General features: G+C 40.0%; 1 protein-coding gene across 1 annotated transcript; it reads left to right on the forward strand.

Moving 5' to 3' along the window:
• The first annotated feature begins 1,993 nt into the window (after positions 1 to 1,993).
• On the forward strand, positions 1,994 to 17,251 carry cry2 (cryptochrome circadian regulator 2). Its single transcript, XM_026174871.1, has 13 exons — positions 1,994 to 2,325; positions 6,311 to 6,419; positions 7,109 to 7,251; positions 8,275 to 8,459; positions 8,631 to 8,719; positions 9,984 to 10,124; positions 11,829 to 11,954; positions 12,233 to 12,418; positions 12,541 to 12,692; positions 13,088 to 13,290; positions 14,651 to 14,731; positions 14,832 to 15,286; positions 17,023 to 17,251. Exons 1-12 carry the CDS (start codon positions 2,168 to 2,170, stop codon positions 15,278 to 15,280), a joined length of 2,022 nt encoding a protein of 673 aa, XP_026030656.1. The 5' UTR covers positions 1,994 to 2,167; the 3' UTR covers positions 15,281 to 15,286; positions 17,023 to 17,251.
• The last annotated feature ends 5,428 nt before the right edge of the window (positions 17,252 to 22,679 follow it).

The raw sequence follows: 22,679 nt of genomic DNA on the forward strand, positions 1-22,679 counted from the left end.
ATGGTACTAAAATACCTAACACACACATGCACAAAATGTTTTGCCACAATGATAGTCTTATACAACTGCTAGAAATAGAACTAATTGAACTTGCTGAAGCCTGTACAGGGAGTGCAGAATTATTAGGCAAATGAGTATTTTGTCCACATCATCCTCTTCATGCATGTTGTCTTACTCCAAGCTGTATAGACTCGAAAGCCTACTACCAATTAAGCATATTAGGTGATGTGCATCTCTGTAATGAGAAGGGGTGTGGTCTAATGACATCAACACCCTATATCAGGTGTGCATAATTATTAGGCAACGTCCTTTCCTTTGGCAAAATGGGTCAAAAGAAGGACTTGACAGGCTCAGAAAAGTCAAAAATAGTGAGATATCTTGCAGAGGGATGCAGCAGTCTCAAAACTGCAAAGCTTCTGAAGCGTGATCATCGAACAATCAAGCGTTTCATTCAAAATAGTCAACAGGGTCGCAAGAAGCGTGTGGAAAAACCAAGGTGCAAAATAACTGCCCATGAACTGAGAAAAGTCAAGCGTGCAGCTGCCAAGATGCCACTTGCCACCAGTTTGGCCATATTTCAGAGCTGCAACATCACTGGAGTGCAGTCCTACTGCCAGTTTCTGGAAGACACCTTCTTCAAGCAGTGGTACAGGAAGAAGTCTGCATCCTTCAAGAAAAACATGATTTTCATGCAGGACAATGCTCCATCACACACGTCCAAGTACTCCACAGCGTGGCTGGCAAGAAAGGGTATAAAAGAAGAAAAACTAATGACATGGCCTCCTTGTTCACCTGATCTGAACCCCATTGAGAACCTGTGGTCCATCATCAAATGTGAGATTTACAAGGAGGGAAAACAGTACACCTCTCTGAACTGGGAATGTACAGGTTTTTTTTGTTTGTTTGTTTGTTTTTTTTAATGAAAATGATTAGTCTATCACAATGAGATAATGCTTGCTTCACATGGTACTTATAAACGTGTTGATTTCCTAGCATTTTATTTTTGGCAACAAAGAATAAATTAAATTAAGTCTGACTCTGCTCCCCCCTCCTTATTTCATGATTTGGTTTAGTCCAAGTGGTGCTGATGCTGAGATTAAAGTAAGGATGGCACCTTAAAAGTAAAGTCTGGGTTTCAAAAAAGAAAAGGGAGACAGTAGAAATTAAACTCATAGCAAGCTCCACATGAAAGAAACAGTTTGACATTTACTAGTATCAGTTAGCTTACTTCATTTCTAACAGAAAATGTGTTCTGTTAATATAGCCAAAAAGCAATTGGTGCAGACAGACCCTTTCTACATATGTATGCGAAATCAATTCTCTGACAGTCCACTGCCAGGCCAAACAGATCAAACCCCTGGCTCAGGCTTAGTTATAGGTGAGCTCTTTTATGTCAAACACTGTGTCTAATTGCAGGAGGGCCTTTGGGAATTTAGATTAAAACCTTTTTGAGTTTAACTAGGTCTAAGGACAGAGACATATTTTAGTTGGCTATACTTTGTTTGAAAATTAATATACAAAGAATTATTAAAATTATAAAATTATATTTCCTAAATAATACTAAATATTATATTTACACATTTAAGGAGTAAAAAAACCCCAACTTTCACTTTTTTATTTTGGTACAAGGTACCAATCAGTGTAAACGAAATGAATGAGTAAATAAATAACATTACCATTAAAAAATAAAATGTAAAGAAAATGGCACATGTCTCAACAATCTTGATCAAAATCTAAGCAAAATATATATCCATGTTTGCAATGTGCTATAGTGTTAGTGCTGGAATGGTTTCCAAAATTAAACGGTGGGGCCCAAGGTGATATTTGTTTTCACGGGTCCCCAAATCCCTGCAGGCACCCGTGCTGGTCTGTATCAGAAAGGTGACACAACCTCTCACCGATGCTGCCTGCATCTGCAGCTTCAACCAAGTACAAATCTCCAGTTTTGTAACTCATGTTCACGATTTCAATTCTGTCCAACCAGCAAACCGACACAACCTAACCTATAGCCATGCCCACAGAACAGGCCACGCCCCCGAGTGTCAGTTTTCGTTTGACAGTGAGTAAAGTTTGTTGGGAGTCGTTGAGTTGTCAGTGATTTTAACCTTTTTGCTTAATTTCGCCTGTTTTTTCGGATTTTACTATAACGATGGAATAACAAATTAGAATGGTGGTGAATTCAGTCCACTGGTTTCGTAAATGTCTGCGGTTGCACGATAATCCTGCGCTGCAGGAGGCCCTGAATGGAGCGGACGCAGTGCGCTGTGTTTATATTCTAGACCCCTTTTTTGCTGGAGCTGCTAACGTGGGAATCAACCGATGGAGGTTTGTGACTTTATATTGTGACAGTTTGGGGTTATTAAAGGCTAACTTAACCCAGTGAAATACAGGAAGAGCATTTACTAGGTCAATATTTACACGATCCATTACTCTTGGGCCTCGGCTCCACGTCATTTAGCTAATGCTAGCATAGAATGCAACCCGATTAATGCTAAGCGCCATTGAAGAAATACACAACTTTAACTTATCGTCGCATATCAGCCAAGTATGTCCACTTAAAAGGCGAAGTGTTTAACGTAAATTAAATACTGTACATTCTTGTTCGGCTTACACTCAAAATTACATTTAAAAAACATTGGAGCTAATTCTTGATGGTGTCTGAAAGGCTTCTGCTAACCAAGTTAACTTACAACAGTTTGGTACAGAAACTATGGAGACAACGATGTCCATTTAACATGAGTAAAAGAAAGGTTCGCATGAAATGGCAAAGCCCGTTAATCACGCAAGCGGAGAGAGGTGCACTATGGGAGTTGATGTCAATTTCGATTTGCTTAGTGAGTAGCTATGCGAAAATTATTACAAAATAATTCATTGTCACGCCTGCCAAGGAAACATAGAGGTTGCTATAGTAAATTAATTGATAATGACACTCCAACACGACATAGCTGGAATAACTGCATAAACGTCAACACTCCACCACGTTTCAGAAGAGAACGCTGTACTTTCTGTTTACTACAGGTATACTACAGGCAATATATAAACACATTTATCCAAAATTCCTCAAATGTCAGTGCTTCTCAAGCGCAACGGTTTGATACGTTATGTTAAAATTTATACCACTATAAAGTGTATTTTAAAATTCTATATATTTAATAATATTAAGGTTGTTGCATATTCATCAATTTAATTTTTTCTAGTTATAATATACTAGTGGCTTGGATATGGGTATTTGGTAATACAAAGTACTGTGTTCACTCAATAGTAGTGCTGGAGCTATGGATTATGTTTATCTGTCTATTGTATCACTTATTACTATTACTTGGTTACTTGAGTATTTGGTAAATATTAAAAGGTAAAAGACAAAAAAACCCCACAGGTCTTTTAAAAAGAACTGCTCATTGGATTGGAATATAGAATTTATAAGGTTTTTAAGTTTAACTGCATAAATTTCTTATATGCAAAAAGTAAAACAATCTCAGGTACAGTCAAAGGTCAGTCAAATAAAATAAGGTACACACGCAATCTAGATCAAGGTATAAATTAAATTTGGCTTTATTAGGCTTTCTTACATTAATAGAAGGCAAAGTCATTCTGACGGTATTATATCACCTGGATGAGCTAGATTTTGTGTCTGTTTATATGCATGTGGTTTTTGTGTGTGTGTGTGTGTGTGTCTGTGTTTAAGTCAGTTAGTGTATATTTTGTGTCTGTAAGCCTTTAAAGGAGTATGTTGTGGCTGCAATAAACAAAAGCAACAAAATCAGCATTTAGAAGTTTGCCTTTTGTGTTGATGCAAAAATTTGTGCTGCTGAAAACAGCAAGTTATAATGCTGTACATGTTAATATGTAATTATTAAGAATTATCAATACTTACGGCAACTAATTTCCCAGTGTACTAAAAAAAAGTTTAGAGGAAAAAAAATTGAATAACCGACTTGTCTAAAACTAAGAAACACTCAGATATTATGTTAAATTTGAGAACTGTTTAATGAACAGTGTCAAAACCAACAATAAAGATATTTGAACCCATTAATCCAATTCTTCAGTAATGAATCATGCAGCACCTCGCATCGTTTAGAGCAGGTCCCCTACTGATCGGCGGGTTAGTGGTTCAATCCTAGGCTCCTCCAGTCTGCATGCCAAGTATCCTTGGGCAAGATACTAACCCCAAGTTGCTCTCCGATGCATCCATCGGAATCTGAATGTGTATGAATGAAGTTAGGAAGTACTAAGTATAGAAAGAAAGTGCTTTTGTGAATGGGTGTGATTGGGTGAATGGGGCATGTTGTAGAAAAGTAGTTTGAAAAGAATCAGTCCATTAACCATTTACCATCCCACACACTGCGAATGCAACATTAACCCCCGGCCTCCCAACCGGAAAATCTTCTACCCGGCACGCTGTGCTGAGCATGTCTGTTTATATACTACCAGATAGGGAAAAATATGGCAGCAGGAGTTTCAGATAAGTGAGAGAATGACACTTGCTGTCGTTTGGATTTCACTGGGAGGATGTTGAACAAAATGTGATAATTACCAAAACATGCCTTAAAGACCATTGCTGCAAAAAGTAGCAGTAACACTAATTTATCCAGCAAGCTGAAAAGTCATCCACTGCAAAATGAAGCCTGTTTTAAACGCGGCATATCAGCGTCTCCCCGCACAGCAAAGAAAACGTTAAATAAACCAGCTCTGATATCTGCCACTGTTGTTTCTGAATGTTTCTGTAATTTGAGGTCAGCACATTTTTATTTTATGGTTTTTACATGTTATAAGCACAAGAGTACCTTTTTAAGGTCATTTAATTTTTATCTTGTGTATTTTTGCTTGATGTAGTTTTTCTTTTTGTTGTTGTTATATTTTGTTTGGTAAAGGTTTAGTGTTGACCACTGAAAGAGACTATCTGTGGCAGTATTGTCATTTGTGAAAAACATCTGTGTGCAAATATTGAATGGTCGATTTGAATGAGTATACCAGTGCAATTTTAGGCACTATATGATTGGAAAAAAACTTTTTTTAGGATGCTATTGAAACGTATCGCAATATGTATCATTATATAGCCCACAAAAAATTGCAAAATTAGATTTTCCTCATATCACCCAGCCCTAACTCCAAACAGACAAGAAGACAAACACTTAAAATAAACTGATCTTAATTATGATATTTAAAAAAAATCTCTTACTATAAAAGATGTTCACGTTTTAATATAATATGACAAATTAACATCCAAAAAACTAAAAAGCTGCGACTGAAATGTGTGGCACGTTGTGCTGTGGATTATGAATGATCCACACTGTTCAAAGCTGATTGACAGCTACTTTAACAAAAGTTAAAACCTAAAATAATTTAACAATTGGGGGAAACCTCGAGCCTTTCCCTGCCCAGCCAATAGTAAGTAATCTCTCCGCTGTGTCCTGGGTCTACATCAGGACATCCTCTCAGTAGGACATTATCAGCTGCAACTCCTTAGCTGGCTCATTTCAATGTGGAGGAGTAGCGCCTCTACTCTCAGCCCCTCCCATGTGACTAAACCCCCAGCCTATCGTCCACCTTGAACTTAAATGTCTCTAGGGCCAGATATCAGTACGTCCCACTGCAGCGGCGCATGGTCTAAGCACAGGGTGAACGGGCGTCTCAGGAGGTAATAAAAAAAGGGAGTCTACCACTCACTGGATTACCAGACACTTTCTCTCCACTGTACTGTATCTGACCTCTCTCAGACAGTCTCCGGCTGATGTAGTAAATGGGGCAACCAAGACCCCTTACCTGCTGGGACAAAACGGTCGGAGTAGCCTACTACGCACAGTTTCTGTTGCCTAAACAGATAAGCAGCTACAGCTGTGGTTTGTATATTTTAGGCTTACTGTAGATTTCCTTGCTGTAAAACAAACACTGCTGGATTGAAGCTGCAGCATCACATGATGATGACTGAGCATTAAAGATTTTAAGTAAAGCATTGACCCAAAAAAATTGCTCAGGGTTTTTTGTCATGTTATTTAATTTCAAATTCAAATTGAATGAATAGTTGCAGCCCGACTGAATAAGCTGCATTCCTCACTCTGAAAAAGAGACTGGAAATCTTTCTTTTATGTTTAAGAAAAACATTGCTTTCTTGACTTTGTAAATAAAGACCACAATCACAAGAGACAACCTTCACTCTCTACCTGCACAATGAGCCTCGGCCACCTTTTTTACTGGTTCATCGCTGTTCTTTCCTTGGACCACTTTTCATAGATACGAACCATAGGTGCTGATCACTGCAAACTGGAAACACCCCACAAGGGAGTTTATGTTCATGTTTATGTCTGTGCAGGTTTCTCTTGGAAGCTCTGGAGGACCTGGACAGCAGTCTCAAGAAGCTCAATTCCAGGCTTTTTGTAGTCAGAGGCCAGCCTACAGATGTGTTCCCCAGGCTTTTCAAGGTCTGTATTCCTGTCAGTTGCTTCTCCTCTGTTATTCCTCATCTGCAAAGAATGTTCAGATAGTACAGATGCAGAATTTGCATGTGGGATATATTTATTTTTACATTTTTCTCACTGAAATTGCTGTTCTAATATTTTTCTGCATCTAAAACTAGATTAAAGATCTAGAACTGAACAAGTTCACATTCATACGTCTATCATTTGCATACAAAAACCAAACCTTTTATCTATGTTTTCAATGCTTTTAGCTAATGCATTACAATCAATTTAGCTCTCTGTTAACCATTTATCTAGTTATAAGGTAACATTTTATGCTACCTTATAACAAACCAATTCTCTGGCCCATTGTTTCTTTTAGGCCTGCCATGTGTTTCGCTGCTATCATCTGCTACCATCAGTGTGAACAGGAAACACAACAGATGAAGTGGCTGTCAAATACATTTCATTTTCTTTACTTCTTATTTCTGTTCAAACTGACCCATTTGGAACAATCCAGTTTGGCATTGTAAACCGAAGCTTGAATGCACAACTTGAATACAACAGTTTGACTTGGTGGTCTGGGTTATAAGTAGGCACATGATAGATCTATACAAGACTTACAAACTGTTAAAGCCAAAGATTTAATTAGTTCTTTGATCATTGTTACTATTTAACATCCTTTTTTCGAATTCTTTTATTCTTTGCTGCAGGAGTGGAACGTGACCAGGCTGACCTTTGAATATGACCCAGAGCCTTACGGGAAAGAGAGGGATGGCGCAATCATTAAGTTGGCCCAAGAATTTGGAGTGGAGACCATTGTCAGAAACTCTCATACCCTCTACAACCTAGATAGGTTTGTGTTTTCCACACAATTAGTCGATTTCTAGTGGTATTCCCACCACAAACGCAGGTATTATGCAACTCCATTTAGTCTCTTCCTTCCTGTATCAGCAGTCCATTCTTGTATAACAACATGAGCTCTTTATTGACAAGTGTTTGAGAAGTAATTTTAAAAAGTAATTCTTTTACCTTAACAAAAGGTAATGAATAAGTCTTCATAGTCTGCTGCAACCAGTATTTGATAGCAAGCTTATGGACTTAGGTATCATTTTCCTTTTGTGTGTTTGTTGTTTTAACTTGTTAATCCAATTCTCAGTTACGTATAGTCAAGCCCATTTGGAAAATGACAATTTTGACCTCATACAACAACAACAGTGGCTTTAAAATTAAGCAGTTGTGAATTAAAGTGTCGACCTGCACCTTTAATACTGAAACTGATGACTGGGTTTCCTGCCTTGAGGTGATGTCCTAGATTTAGCTTCTGCTGTCTTTGGTTGATACTTGAATACCTTCCTCAGTTTTGTATTCAGGAAGTGAATCACATGCTCAGTCAAACTGAACTCAAGTGACTGACTAATCCTATAACAAATATGTGAAATTAATCAGCTAGCTGATTAAACACAGATGCTCTTGCAAACTTACATCTTAAGAACAGTTCATTAATAGTTTTGTTTATTAACTGTTGTAACATTACTCAGTGTTTTCCTGGGTTAATATCACCGTGTGGTTCACCTGGAAAATAATTTCCTGATGGCTTTTTGGTACCAACATCTGGCAACTCACTTAATACAGTCTGTCCCTAATCATTAAAAAATGTGGTAATGTCAGTGTTACATCAGGGCGCACCAATTGACCATTGCTTTTAATCACTTGTTCAAAGGCTGAGCATAGTGTTGTCACGCCGTGTGGAGCCCCTTTACATATTGCCGGCACACTGTATTTCCCAGACTTCTCTCCCAGAGAGGCCACTGGTAAACTGATACAGATATGTTGCTGTGTGTTACTCAAATTTTCTTCCTTTTCTGTTTTGCTACAGGATAATAGAGATGAACAACAACAGTCCTCCTCTGACGTTTAAGCGTTTTCAGACTATTGTGAGCAGACTGGAGTTGCCTAGGAGACCTCTGCCTCCCATCACTCAGCAACAAATGGACAAATGTCACACCAAAATAGAAGACAACCATGACCAGCTATACAGTATCCCTTCTTTAGAAGAATTAGGTACGCATAATTTATCTTTTCACGTAAAGTTTTTCTATAACATTTATGTTTTTAATCTGATTTTAAGAAAAATAATTAATGGTTTGCAAACTACACAACTCTACTTTCCTTATTTATTGAATCTAAAGTTAACACATTGATCTGTATTTGAACTTATTTTGATGTGCCCAGGTTTCAGGACAGATGGTTTATCTCTGGCTGTGTGGCATGGAGGAGAGTCTCAGGCATTGGACAGACTCGGTAAACATCTGGACAAAAAGGTAAAGCTAAAGTCAAAGTGCTTTAATTGGTCTAATCCAGAATCCAGGAGTTTATTTTGAATGCTAAGTTGCATTGGCTGATTTTTTTGTTTGTTTGTTTGTTTACTTTTGTCCTCCTTGTTCTTAAACTTTCAGTAAATGCCCACAGAATAGGGATAAATTAGTAATTTGACAGTGTTGCCTCCTTGCTCTGCTATCCATACCTACTTACCTGGTAATCTCCGGATGTAATGCAAGTTTTTCCGTGTACGATGGTTAAAATGGTTTTATAGTAACAATCGAGTATACAAGATGGCTGCTGTGTTTGCTTCGGATTACTCCTCACCCCTGTTGCTTGTCACGTGCTCCATAATGTTGTGCTGTGGACATTTATGTGCTTTCTGTGTAGAGGAGTGTTGTTGTTTTCTGTTCTCATGCTGTCCTCCCAGGAGCCCAGCATGAGTAGAGGTCTCTTTTTTCCCCTCTTGGACTTTCCCATTGTAGTGTACATTTCAGTGTTTTTCCATAATACTACCGATCTTCGACCTGTCTCCCCATGTGATGCAACTGATGGTTTTTGTATTCAAAGTAGAAAAAAAACATTGAATGGTTGATTTGAATGAGTATGCCAGTGCAATTTCAGCCACTATATGGTTGAAAATAACATTTGTTTTTGTAGTTTATTTAAACATATGGTGATATATATCGTATATTGTGATATAGCCAAATAATATCATGATTGTGACTCCATAAGGCTTTCATTGATATACTTTTTTTTCCGTTGTAATTTTGCATTTGTGAATCACTCCCTACTTTGACTCCTGAAAGCCTTAGCGTCTTTAAGGTGCTCTGTTTGTTTCAAGTCATTCTGTTTACCTGTAGCAATTAATTTAGAGTTACTACACATATTTCTGTAAGCATTACACAGCTAGTCTTGTCTTGCTTCTTTTCAGTTTTTACCCCTCACACGTAAAAGGCTGATGAGATATTTGCGTGACCCCACTTGGGTTAGAGAGAATATATCATAAAATATAAAATACTTTTTGGCATAGTGGTTGGACAGTCATAATTTAAGTGTTGTGGACAGCATGGATAGCTAAGTTTGTAAATGTGATAACTCAAAAATGAGGCGCTGTAGGAGCTTCAAATTCATATCATAGGTGTATCTGCTAGGAGGCTGAGGGGTCACACTGGTGGGGTCAAGCTTTTTTTTTTTTTTTTTTTTTTTCACATGATACAGCCTCAGCTTGAAGATGATGATTCCTGATTGTGTCTGTCTCTTTAGGTGTGGGTAACCAGCTTGGAGCACTCCCGTGTTAAAACCTGCTCTCTATATGCCAGTCCTACCGGTCTCAGCCCCTACCTGCGTTTCGGGTGTCTGTCCTGCAGAGTTTTGTACTACAACCTGAGAGAGCTCTACATGAAGGTACTGTCACAGATAAAATGACTCAAAACAACCGAAGGGTGGTTTAAAATGTCTTCAATTAATATTCATCTAAAAAAGGCCTTAAAATGTTACATTGACCTAAATTTGTATTGGATAGTTATTGCATGTTTCTCTTGACTACATCAGAACTTCCAGCAGACAGTGATTCAGTTTATTTTTTAAGGTATTTATTAGTTTAAAAAAAAATTTAATAATTTTTTTTAAATTACTTTTGCCAAGGAGTTCCCCTGTTTAAGAAGAGGCACCGAGGGGTGTGCTCCTACAGCAGGGGGATTACACTCTCTCAGCCTCTGGGAAAGTCTATGCAAGGGTATTGGAGTGGAGAGTCCATCTGTTTGTAGAGTCTTGGATTCTGGAGGAATAATCTGGGTTTTGTCCTCCTTGCGGACCTCTGGACCAGCTCTAAATCCTTTCGAAGATATTCGAGGGTGCCTGGGAGTTTGTCCAACCAGTTAAAGAAATGATTTGTTGACATGGAAAAGACATTCGACTGAGTCCTTTGACGTATCCAGTGGGTGGTGCTTCGCAAGTATGGGATCTCTGGCCCATTGTTACTGTCCATTCGTTCCCTGTAAACAAGAGCTTTATTCCTATTGATGGTAGTAGCTTTTCACTACTGATATACAGCAGTGACAGTGGAGTGTCATTCAGACTGGAGAGGTGTAGTCTGATGGTAACAAAGAGAGGGAAGGTAGTCAGAACTGAGGGGATTGAACTACCACAAGGCAACATTGCAGACATTGAGGACAGCTACAAGTACATGGGAATCCCGCAGGCAAATGGGAACCACGAAGAGGTTGCTAGGAAACGCGCAACCACTAAATACCTGTAGAGAATCAGGCAAGTCCTAAGGAGTCCGCTGAATGGGAAGAACAAGAGCTGGGTTATCAACACCTACACCATGCCTGTGATCAAGTAATCAAGGAGGAGATGGAAGCCAGTGGCGTCAAGACAAGGAAGCTACTCACCATGCACGGAGGGTTTCACCCCTAATCCAGCACCTTGAAACTGTACACCAAGCGGAAGGAAGGAGGCCAGACACTAGTAAGTGTTAGTACCACGATCAAGGATGACACAACGAACATCCATAAGTACATGAGGAAGATGTCCATGTCCAACCGCATGCTCAATGAATACTTGAGGAAGCAGAAACCCAAAAAAGAGGAGCAAGAGGAAGAATCATCATGGAAGAACAGGCCCCTGCACGGTATGTACCACCGGCAGATAGGATTTCTGGATGTCAGCCACTTCCTCTATCAGTGGCTGGACAAAGCTGGATTGATAGACAGCACGGAGGCACTAATCATGGCAGCACAGGAACAAGCATTGAGCACAAGATCCATAGAGGCTGGGGTCTATCACACCAGGCAAGACCCCATGACAAAATAATAGTGGCTAACTAACCGGACATAGTGCTGATAGACAAGTAGATGTAGTGATTCTGAATGACCGCAACATCAGGAAAAAGGAAAACGAGAAGTGCCAACTGCTCAGAGAAGAGCTCAAGAAGATGTGGAGGGTGAAGGTAACAGTGGTCCCAGTGGTAGTTGGAGCACTTGGTGTGGTGACTCCCAAACTAGCTTGCACTTCAATAACCCCTCATTAATGGGGTTTTAACACAGTGTTAACTGAAGATGAATTACTTTCTCATCCCAGTTTTTCCCCTGTCTGTTTTTCCATCAGGTCCGCAAACGCTGTACTCCTCCTCTGTCCCTGTTCGGGCAGCTCTTATGGAGGGAATTCTTTTACACTGCAGCCACCAACAACCCAAACTTTGACCGTATGGATGGAAACCCCATCTGTGTCCAGGTGAACCTTTGCAGGGAGTGGATGTATAAATAAGCATTACTGTAGGTAAAAGAGTTATTAGCACCTGTCTCTAGATAAAGTGCCACAAACTGACATTTTATAATACGCCCCCCCCCCAGAAAAAAAAAAAAAAGATAAACAGCTGCATTATCAATTTTGGAACTAGGTGAGAGAGACTGAAAAGTTGATTTCTCAGCTTATAAGTACAGGTAACATGTTTATCAGCCTAAATATATGTCTAAACACAGTTACTTACTATGTAACATGTTTGTTTCCAGATCCCATGGGACCAGAACCCAGAAGCACTGGCCAAGTGGGCTGAGGGTCGAACTGGTTTCCCCTGGATCGACGCCATTATGACCCAGTTGAGACAAGAGGGCTGGATCCACCACCTGGCGCGGCACGCTGTGGCCTGCTTTCTCACCAGGGGAGACTTGTGGATCAGCTGGGAGAGCGGCATGAAAGTAGGACTGTCTGTTTTTTCATTCAATCTGAAACCTGTTGTCTCCCAGGTGATGAACAGGTAAATTGACCTTATAAGACACGGTAACAGTGCTCCTTGCAATCTGGTTCTGTGTTCCTGCAGGTGTTTGAGGAAATGCTGCTGGATGCAGACTGGAGTGTGAATGCTGGTAGCTGGATGTGGTTGTCCTGTAGTGCTTTCTTTCAGCAGTTCTTCCACTGCTACTGTCCTGTTGGCTTCGGAAGGAGAACTGACCCGACGGGAGACTACATCAGGTATCTCGTACCATCACATTCTGAACACATCATTACCTCTGAGGGGAGGTAGCATGTAATCAATTCTGTTTGCTTGTTAGCCTGTTTTGTGACAGTCTAGCATCCAAAGTTTTCAAGATATCATTTCCAAATTTTGTGTTATAGTATATACCAATAACAGCTCAAAACATTGTGCACATGAGGACCAAATTGCTTTATTTTTTTGTCCCTTGACGTCAGGGGCTTTTGAGCATGTAGATAACTGATGTCGTAATGCACTCATGTGAAAAGGATTAAAAATGTCTGTAAATTCTGGAATGGATGATTAAGCTCTGCTATAGGCTGACTTAAAGTGATTTGAAGTGAAACACATGCCATATTAAAGTTCAGATTATATTCTTTTGAAATCTCTGCAGGCATTACATCCCCATTCTTAAGGACTACCCGAACCGGTATATCTATGAGCCATGGAACGCCCCTGAGTCACTACAGAAAGCAGCCAACTGTGTGGTGGGAGTGGATTACCCCAAACCCATGATCAACCATGCAGAGAGTAGTAGGCTTAACATTGAGAGGATGAAACAAGTTTACCAGCAGCTTTCCCACTACAGAGGACTCAGTAAGTCATCATACCAAAGGGCAAAGTGTGCCACTCCCTTCATGTTGAGATTGGTTTGGATTAGGGCAGTGCAATATGAGTAGAATCTCACTGGTCCTGGTATAAGAATTTGTTTCCCTGGATTACGACATATATCACATCACAGTGCATTTTCTGTACATATATTACATAGTTAATGTAATCATTACATCAAAAGCACTATTTCTGTTTTACATTTAAATAAATCAAAAATGAAATGAACTTGGGGGCCTATGTGGCGTTATCCCATAGTGATACATGCTACATGACCCTATGGAGTCACGCAATTACTTCCCTGAAGCCTCTGCCTTTCATTACTGCTCCTGTATGTTTGTCAGGAATCTAGCTTGTGTACAAACACTGACTGCAGAGTGTCCAGTCTCGGTTGAAGTGCACCATTAAGCTAATACAGGGATGTGTTGGGTGTACAGACCATTCCACTCTAAAAACTGCACAATAATGCAACACAACAAAAATCTCCGTTATGAAAACTCAAAATGGCATTATAACAGTTGCTCTCCTACTGCTATAAGAAGAATAGCACCTCAAGATTTTTTAACTGTGGGCCTAACCCCGCTGCAGGATATTTTTTCTTGAAAATTCCATCAGTAATTCATTCTAGGAATGTGCAATTCAAATAAGAGAGAGGCTTCTGTGGATTGACTTCTATTGGACATAATTTGTTTTTGCATTCATGCACCTCACAGATGGTAACAGTAGCAGCATGACATGACAGTCTGTCTGTCGATAACCTGAACAGACTGATAAAAAAAACAGACACCCCAAGTCAAAATATACAGACACCCCAGGCCCGATTTAACAATCCAAGAAGGCGTCAGTTAAACAGAAGAATCTGTACTGATGCTGTTGTGTGCTTGTGACTTGCTAATAAGCCATATGCAGAGCTGAATCCGATTGAGATGCTGTGGCATGACCTTAAAAAGGTGGTTCATGCTCGAAAAACCTCTAGTGTGGCTGAATTAAAACAATTCTCTAAAGATGAGTGGACCAAAATCTCTCCACAGTGCTGTGAATGACTACCAGTTTATCACAAACGCTTGATTGCAGTTGCTGCTGTTAAGTGTGGTGCAACTAGTTATTAGGTTTAGGGGGCAATCAGTTTTTCACACAGGGCCATTTAAGTTTGGATTTTTTCCCCTTAATAATAAACACCTTTGTGCATGGAGGGAGTGTCATGTCATTATCTACCAATGACAGTGCTACCACAGTATATCTCGGCATAACAAATAATTGGGACAACATAAGAAGATTTTTCACTTTATCATTAGACAGGACATTAAATCAACATTGCACTTATAAAGTATGTATGTGTGTATGTTAGGTCTGCTAGCATCTGTACCAACAATCCAGGAAGAAGCAGAGCCACCGATGACTGATGAGTCCCAGACCAGCAGTGGCCCAGGTCGGAAGAAACAAAGAACCAAGATTCATTTTCTCCCTAAAAAGAATGTTCACAAATAAACTGTACGCAATTTGCTCATTATTGTTTTCTGTTTTCTTAGATTCTCCTCAAAGAGTTCCTGCAAACACAGAGGAAGATGTCTGCTATGAAGCTCCTGATTCTTCGACAGTCTGTCCATCCTCCACATCAGCCCCACATCCAGACCAGGAGTACCAGGCTCCTTGCATCTCCTCAGGTTGCCACACTGATCCCAGTCATCCTCCTTCCCTTTCCTCAATACAGAGACACAGCCCACCGTTAAAGTCCAAACCGTGCTCCCCTTCATCTTCTTGTTCATCTCAGTCATCCTCATTGGGAACAAAGAGAAAAGGCCTTAGCCGCAAGGTGCGACGTGGCCAAAGGCAGCGAGGACGACAGTACTGCACTCTAACAGCTCGCGAGGAGGCTACAGGACAAGAGGAGACGATGGAGGAGGACATGGAGCAGGAGGAGGAAAGAATGGAGGAGGAAGAGGAGACTTGTGCAGAAACTGCAGGACAACTAGAGTGATAAAAGGTGAAACATTTGGTGTCTGCGTTTGTATTCAATACATAGAAACAAATAATTATTTACAAAATGTGGATTTTGTTGCTAGTGACTGACATGCAAGCTCAGCAAAGTCACCAAAAGAAATGAGAACAATACTGAAAAGTTGAAGTTAAGATATCTGCTAAAAAAAATCCCGTGCTCCTGTACCATGTCACACATTCTAATATGGCATTGCAGCACCTTTAGCTTTTATGTTGTATGCTATTGCATCACTTCAATAAGCTTGTGCATTGTCACATTTCTGGAGGGGAGTCAAGAACCGGTTGTCCCATTCCTTGAAATTGTTAGTCTGCTTGTTTGTCGATCTCACGTATCAATTCTAGTTGCACTTGCACTACAATCAGGTGATTTCAGTTTGTGTGTTGGAGGAGGATATTACCAGAGCAGTGAATATGGATATAACATTCAATTTTTACTGAGCACAGGGTAAGTTCAACCTGATCCAGGACAGAAACTGCTTCAGAATATCACGTTGCATAATCTACCAGACCTAATAGAAAGCAATATCCCTGTGTGCTCTGGTGAAATGGCCTGATGAGGTTCGGGCCAGTCACTCAAACACAACCTTAAGGTAGAAGGTCATTATTATATTCCATATGCCCTGTCATCGGGTTATAGTGAGCTGCCTGGAGCAGCTCCATCAGTGGGATGTGTCCCAAACTCCTGGCTTCCAACACCTTCAACACTCCTGCCCCTACGTTCATGTTGCTCTCAGTGGGTGGGGCACAGTGTCCTTAGCTGCCAGGGCAAAACAGCAAACGTGACACTACATACAATATATTGTTTAGCTTGTGTTTGGGGCCTCTGAAGCAGCCGGTCATGATGGAGATGGACCCTAGAGCCTCCTCCTCTGGGCTGGGCCTGGGACTGACTGACTGCCCGCCACTGGTTGTGGCAGTCCCACTGGCCCTATGTGTATGCGTAGTGCTCTCTCGGCTGGGGGTTCCTCTGCCAGCGTCACCACTGGGTCCAAGCCAGCTGGGCATTGGCAGTGGACCCATTCAGTGCCTGGTAGAAGTCCCTCCACGAACTGCTCCAACACAATCAAGTGAAACATGTGTAGTTATTTATTATATACACGAGTAGTCAACTGACCTCATTTTTTTGGGGCATATAATGACTTGAAGCTCAAAATAATCAAAATATTTGGTAATACAAATGCAAAACGGAAACACTTAGGCATCATCCTGAGAAGTTTTACTTACTGTACAAACATTAACATAAGGTATCAATGCGACGCACTAACTTAACTGTCAAAAACTGGCCCGTTCAGAGTGGACGTTACAGCTCCAGGGTGCTGGCATTTTGAATGCTGACGCACTGCAATAGTGCTGTCATGGAGGGGAACCTTAGATTTGATTTCAGGAGATGACCTGACCTCTCCTTTTATTTTTATCCTGGACTTTTTGTCTTTTATTACATGGATTATTTACCTAATAAATCCTAATAGTTCAGTACATGTATATTCTTTATGTATGAGCTGCTCAACTTGAGCCTGACTTTTCTTGTATTGTGTGTAAAATAACTGAGTCTCTTTCTCACAAAGAGGGTTACAGATTATTAATTCTCTTTAGATTCTGCGTATCGAAATGCTCTTACCTTTACTACGCGGCGTGAATTCTATTGCTGATTATTATTTTATTACTTTTTATAATTGTGTTTGTTTTACAATTTTAAAATCTTTCCTGCTGTTTTTTCTTCAGGTGGAATGTAAAAGAAGAATGAGTGAAGAAATAAATCCCGCACACCGGGACACGTAAAGACACACAAAGAACAATCTTCTGGATATGTGGATAAATACAAACAGAAGCATGTATATAACACTAGTGAAAGATGTACAAAAGCATTTAGATCCTACTTCAGTCAAGAGAAATGCTAAAAAGCTGTCTAGATGAGCATTTTAATCATATCATTAAAAGTAACTTGACTGCATGTGGACGTTCATTTCCCTCAGAAATTCTTAAGTATGAGTAAACGTTTATAGAATTCCACCTCTGAAGCACACGGTGAATAAGAAGCAATGTCAACTTCTTCACACTGAAGCCATACAACACACAGTGGCACTTGTTCTTCCCTTAGCACTCAATGTGTCTGTCATATTTCTGCACTAGACAATCTCTAAGGTGAAATGACGATTTTACATACAGTGACTTGTTACTATGCTTTACGAGGTTTAACGAGTGATGATCTGAATTGCAAACTAAATGAAGATGAACAAGTAAAGCTAAGTATGCCGGAAACCATCTGTGGCGGAGGTGTGGTCCCGGGCGCGTCTGCAGGGGAGGAGTGGTTCTCACCGGCATCTCCAGCACCGCCCCGTTGAGCCCACTGCACCACTCCTCCCCTGCAGACGCGCCCGGGACCACACCTCCGCCACACCATCTTGTGCTCTTTGATAGAAGAAATTCAACGTCACTTCTTCAAGTTCAACCTGACATAGGCCGGCCATCTTGAGAGTTCACAATTATATTTTGTACAGGGATGGTTAGCAGTAGACAACTGTGCACTTGTCGTAGCATGGGGAACCGTTCCAGTTAAGAACTGGTACCACACTGCACAGTCTTCATCTTTAACTACAGCTGCAGGTATCAGCCCACCAAAAGCTTCAGGCAAGTTTTACTGGGTTATACACTAGGTTCAGATTTTGCAGCATCCCAATATTCCCTTTAAAGGAAAGACCAAGGGTAGATTGGCTTTATTTTGTGCACTGTGTAAAGTTGTATCTTCAACTTTTTGCCATCTTTTCTTACCAAAGACTGAGCATTAGCCCATGTAACATGGATTTTCTTGTCAAAGAAACAGACTAGACTTAACTTGCTCTCGACCAAGTTAAGTCTAGTTGTTAAAGCTCAAACACCTTCAGAACTGAAGTTGCTGTAACACATACAGCCAAATTCAAAAAAGTTTCGGGGGCTTTTTTGTTTTTGTAAATAGTTTTGATGAAGAAAAGCACCAAGACTTCTTTTTTTTTTCTACTCAAAAAAATACACAGACGTGAAATGGTTTTATGCTCATGTTGAGCATTAAATCAGCTGGGTTTTTCTTCTTCTTCTCTTTTTTTCTTCTTCTCAGTCTGAATCTTGCATGTGGCTTCAGTGTGAAGACAGTTTTAGGAGGCACTTGTTTACACAGTTGCTCCAAGCTCCAACTGTTTGTAAATACTGTAAATCCCCAATTTTGAATATATCTGATATTTTTTGTTACTAACTATGGTAACTAGGGAATTGGCTAATATTTGATTGTCTATGAATCCTTTGTGTATTTGGTGGTTTGTGGAAAAAATGGCAAATGGCTGACTGAATATGACAGTGGATCCTGTAGATATGGTGCAGGGGGATGGCAGGCATGAAAGAGAGTCATTTTCCTCTGTGGCAACTTAAGATCCTGCTTGTGTCACCTGAATATAGCAGAAACAAGTGTTGTGCTTTTCTCCTCACATTTATCTGTTTGTATATAAAATTAAATATCATAACCTGTCTATTTTGCTAGAAATAGTATGGAGGGGTTTTCATAAAGGCTCATGGCTGCCCAGAGTGTCCACTAGAGGGCAACACCAGATCCAGCAGTGAGTGTACTACAGTGATTCCACAGCTTGTTTTTTCTCTTCGCCTGCAGGAATAATAATGATAATAATAATAATAACGATAATAATAATAAAGTTAAACTGACTATCATTCCCTTGTTTCCTTCAACCAACAATTTTAAAAAGAAAGTGTTTTACTTTTTGAATAGATTGGATTAGCTTAATCGCTTTCTTTCACCAGCAAAGTTCAAAGATCTTCAGGATCATGGCTCAACAGCTATGAATAAGTAAAGTGACACACATCGGTACACCCTGAAATAATTTTGCACTTGATATATTATCTGCTGATTATTAGTAATTTAAAAAAAATTCTAGGTGACAACTTTAACTTTAGCATAAAATATTTTTATGAATAATTAGTCACTTTGCCAAAACAAATTGCAGGAAATTGTATTTTTTTAAGTCAGCTACCATAGACATCTCCAACTTATATTGATAGACAGAAATAAAAGAGTACTTCAATAAAAGATGTACTTTTCCTTTGTGTCAAACAAATCTCCGTAAATGTAATTAGTAAATATAATTATGAAGTCTATAACTTGTAATTTATATGCACATGTTTGTGTAAAACAAAAAAGGTAAATTTGACAACCATGCATAAGTCAAATTTACCTGCAGGAGAAAAAAACAAGTGGAAACTACGCTGGCCAGAAAAGTTCAGTTCCAACTTTTCCTAGAAGCAACAGCAGTGCTGACATGCTGGTGTGCTCCTTCACATTCTACTTGCTGACAGCATAATGTGTTGCCTGAGTCCAGCATGAAATACTTGGTTATTTATTTGTTTTGTATTCTAAACATAATGTTTATTTTCATTAAAACTGATGAAAAGTTGTGACTGGAATGCGTGTGGGTTTTTCTTTGTTTGTTTTTAATAATGTGCTCTCAGCTTGGTCCATAAAATGATTCCTTGCTACAGAGAAATGCCTTTTCCAAGTCCAAAAAACACGTGTGGACTGGTTGGGTAAAATCGCATGCACCCAAAATATCCTTGAGAGGATAAAAAGCTGGTCCAGATTGAGGAGTGTTCCTCTGCTGTGTCTGTAGAAAGCTCTGTATGAATAAACTTCAACTCAGTTTACTTACCCATTTGAAATCAGCAGCATCCCACCACCACTGTAAACAGTGTTCAGAATAACGCTTCCCCCTTTGTATGAATCACTGCCAGAGCCACAATCTGCTTGGCCTGCCGTACCTGTCAAGCGCGTCTGGAGTCCCACAGGCTAGCTAAGCCCGATAAGTCTCCTATTTCAGCCTAATGTCTTCTTTCACCTCTGGTGTCCACCATATGGTTCTGGGATTACTGCCACCACAAAAGTTGTGTGAAGAACCTTGTAGCTGCAGATGAACGTGGAGCCGAACATGGTCCACTTGTACTCAATGTCCCCAGCCCCCCTTAAAATGCAGTCTGCCGGAAGTGGGAGTTGAAGATTTCGCGGAGTGGGCCTCTGACATATGTTCTCAAGCTATGCATTGAGCTGAGCCCGACTATATCTAATTGGTATCTCCCGACATTGTACCAAAGGCCAGTTTTGGAAGCTGAGCATTGGAGCACCACGACCTCTGCCTCTGACTGCCACTCGATCTACAAAGCATTGAACCCTTTGGTTGCTTGGCTGGTCTCAGAGTTAGGCAACCGTTTCTCAAAATGTTCTTGATCTCGTAAAGCCATCCTGAAATCCAAAGTTGCATTACATTCAGGCAGGAAAGAAAAATTCGGACAGCTTATAGATGTAGCTTGGATCACAGTTAGTAGCATTAGCTCATAGCTTAGCACTCTACATTCTTTCAAAATATCAGCTACAAAATGTGGAGTCCAAAATAAGTGATGTCTCAGTGGCTGCAAAGTCTTTTTCACCTCTGGTGCCTGTCCATTGCTTTGTAAGGTATTTAAACTCATACTCATTTAGCTTGATCTGCTGCTGCTTACCAATCATCGTCTTAACCTGGCTCCAGCAACTCTCTCCCATAGCTTTAAAGAATGGCTCATCTCCTTAAACCCCCAAATCAGTTCCGATACACTTCTCGATTTCTCTGTTCCTCACGTGTTCTCTTATTCTCCAAGATTGTGTTAAACACAGGACATAAAGTCCACTGCCTGTTCTCCTGGGCATGTCCGTACCTCTACAGGTATGTCATCTGAACCAACTGCCTTTACACACTTATTTTTTTACAACTGTCATTGTTTCCTCCCTAATAATCCTCTGCGCTTGCTGCTTCGCTAAAGGTACTCCATCTGTCCTCATTTTCTACATTCATGAGCTCTTCAAAGTAATCCTTCCATCAATACTCTGCACTTGTTAGCACATTTCTCTTTTTCATTTTCCCTCTTTTTCTTTGGTAACTTCTTACTTTCAGTACTTTCCTATACTTCCTCATTTCCACCACCACTGCGCATCACAAGGACAAATGCACACACAGTGGAGCCCGTTCTCACTCCTGACGCGTAATATACCGACGATTTGTCACGTCCCAAAGTGTTCCATGGGAACGCGAAAGGTGTCCTTCTGCGTTCATATGCTACGCGCTGGATTGTGGATTAATCTTAACCACCACCTTAATCATGTTAGATAGTACGGAGCCCCGCAGGGGACATGGGAGAAAAGAAATTAAGACGGACTTTTGCAAGATCTTGCAAAAGTTTTGCGAAATCTCGCAAATGTTTTGCGAAATCTCGCAAAACAAAATCGGGATCTCACAAAACAAACTCAGGATCTCACAAAACAAACTCAGGATCTCACAAAACTTTTGCGAGATCTCGCAAAAGTTGAATTCCAACAATGGCGGCAGCTACTTAGTTGTAATATTACTCTTTCTGGGTCACAAAATACACTTTTAAGATATTTTGAGGCGTGAATGTAGTTGTGTAAACATCAGATATCTGCTTGGTTTACAAGACATCACATATTTGCAAAAGTGCTCCGATGTTTTCGGAGATCTGACACCCACCATCTTGAAGCTAACGGGAGGTCGAGACCTACTACAGCCGGGAGGAACACCGCTTTCCCGGCACATCGTGCCTCGACCTCCCGGTTGGCTTCGATCTGGCGGCCTCCGAAGAATGCGGCTAAAACTTTTGCGAGATCCCGAGTTTGTTTTGCGAGATCTCGCAAAAGTCCGTCTTAATTTTTTTTTTCTCCCGTGTTTTCCAAAGCGATTTGAGTAAAATAAACATACATGCGTAGATTTGTTCCAAACTGTTTTGATGTTTTCAAATTTTTCCAAACTCATAATATAGGGACATGTTGGGTGGCTGAAAGCGTAATATAATATAGGATAAAACACTTTTTTACTAAGTGTTTTATCCTATTGTAAAGTGTCCTTGGGTGACTTGAAAGGCGCTCATAAATAAAATTTATTATTATTATTATTATTATTATTATTATTATTATTATTATTATTATTATATCCACGATTTGTCACCTAGCGTAAAATGTTACGTCTTGGGACTGAGAACGTGTTGCACATTGTAGTTGTTTTGTGTCTTTTATGTTTTTTATTGTCACATTTATTTACTCTTTTTAATTCACCCAGTTTGATCTTTATTTTGTTCTATTTTATTTTCATTTTCCAATTTATTTTTTATTTGAACTAAGCGGAGTGCTCCGCAGGTGTCGACACCTGCACGAGAGATGTAGGCTACTGTTGCAGTTTAACCTACAGAGTTTATCTCGTGTGAAAGATGTCACATTACAAATTCCAAACTTGTAGTGTGACATTTGTCTCTACGATGGCTTATGGGAGGCATATCGATGCTGCTTTCCAGATGCCTCGGAACTC

This window comes from Astatotilapia calliptera, chromosome 7 (genome assembly GCF_900246225.1).
Source record: "Astatotilapia calliptera chromosome 7, fAstCal1.2, whole genome shotgun sequence".
Taxonomy (NCBI): domain Eukaryota; kingdom Metazoa; phylum Chordata; class Actinopteri; order Cichliformes; family Cichlidae; genus Astatotilapia; species Astatotilapia calliptera.

What these genes read in the sequence shown, in the direction of transcription:
- cry2 (XM_026174871.1), top strand. Translation starts at nt 2,168, where the DNA reads ATGGTGGTGAATTCAGTCCACTGGTTTCGTAAATGTCTGCGGTTGCAC. An exon ending in TGTTCCCCAGGCTTTTCAAG is followed by an intron (nt 6,420 to 7,108) that starts GTCTGTATTCCT and finishes TCTTTGCTGCAG; the next exon opens with GAGTGGAACGTGACCAGGCT. An exon ending in GAAACCCCATCTGTGTCCAG is followed by an intron (nt 11,955 to 12,232) that starts GTGAACCTTTGC and finishes GTTTGTTTCCAG; the next exon opens with ATCCCATGGGACCAGAACCC.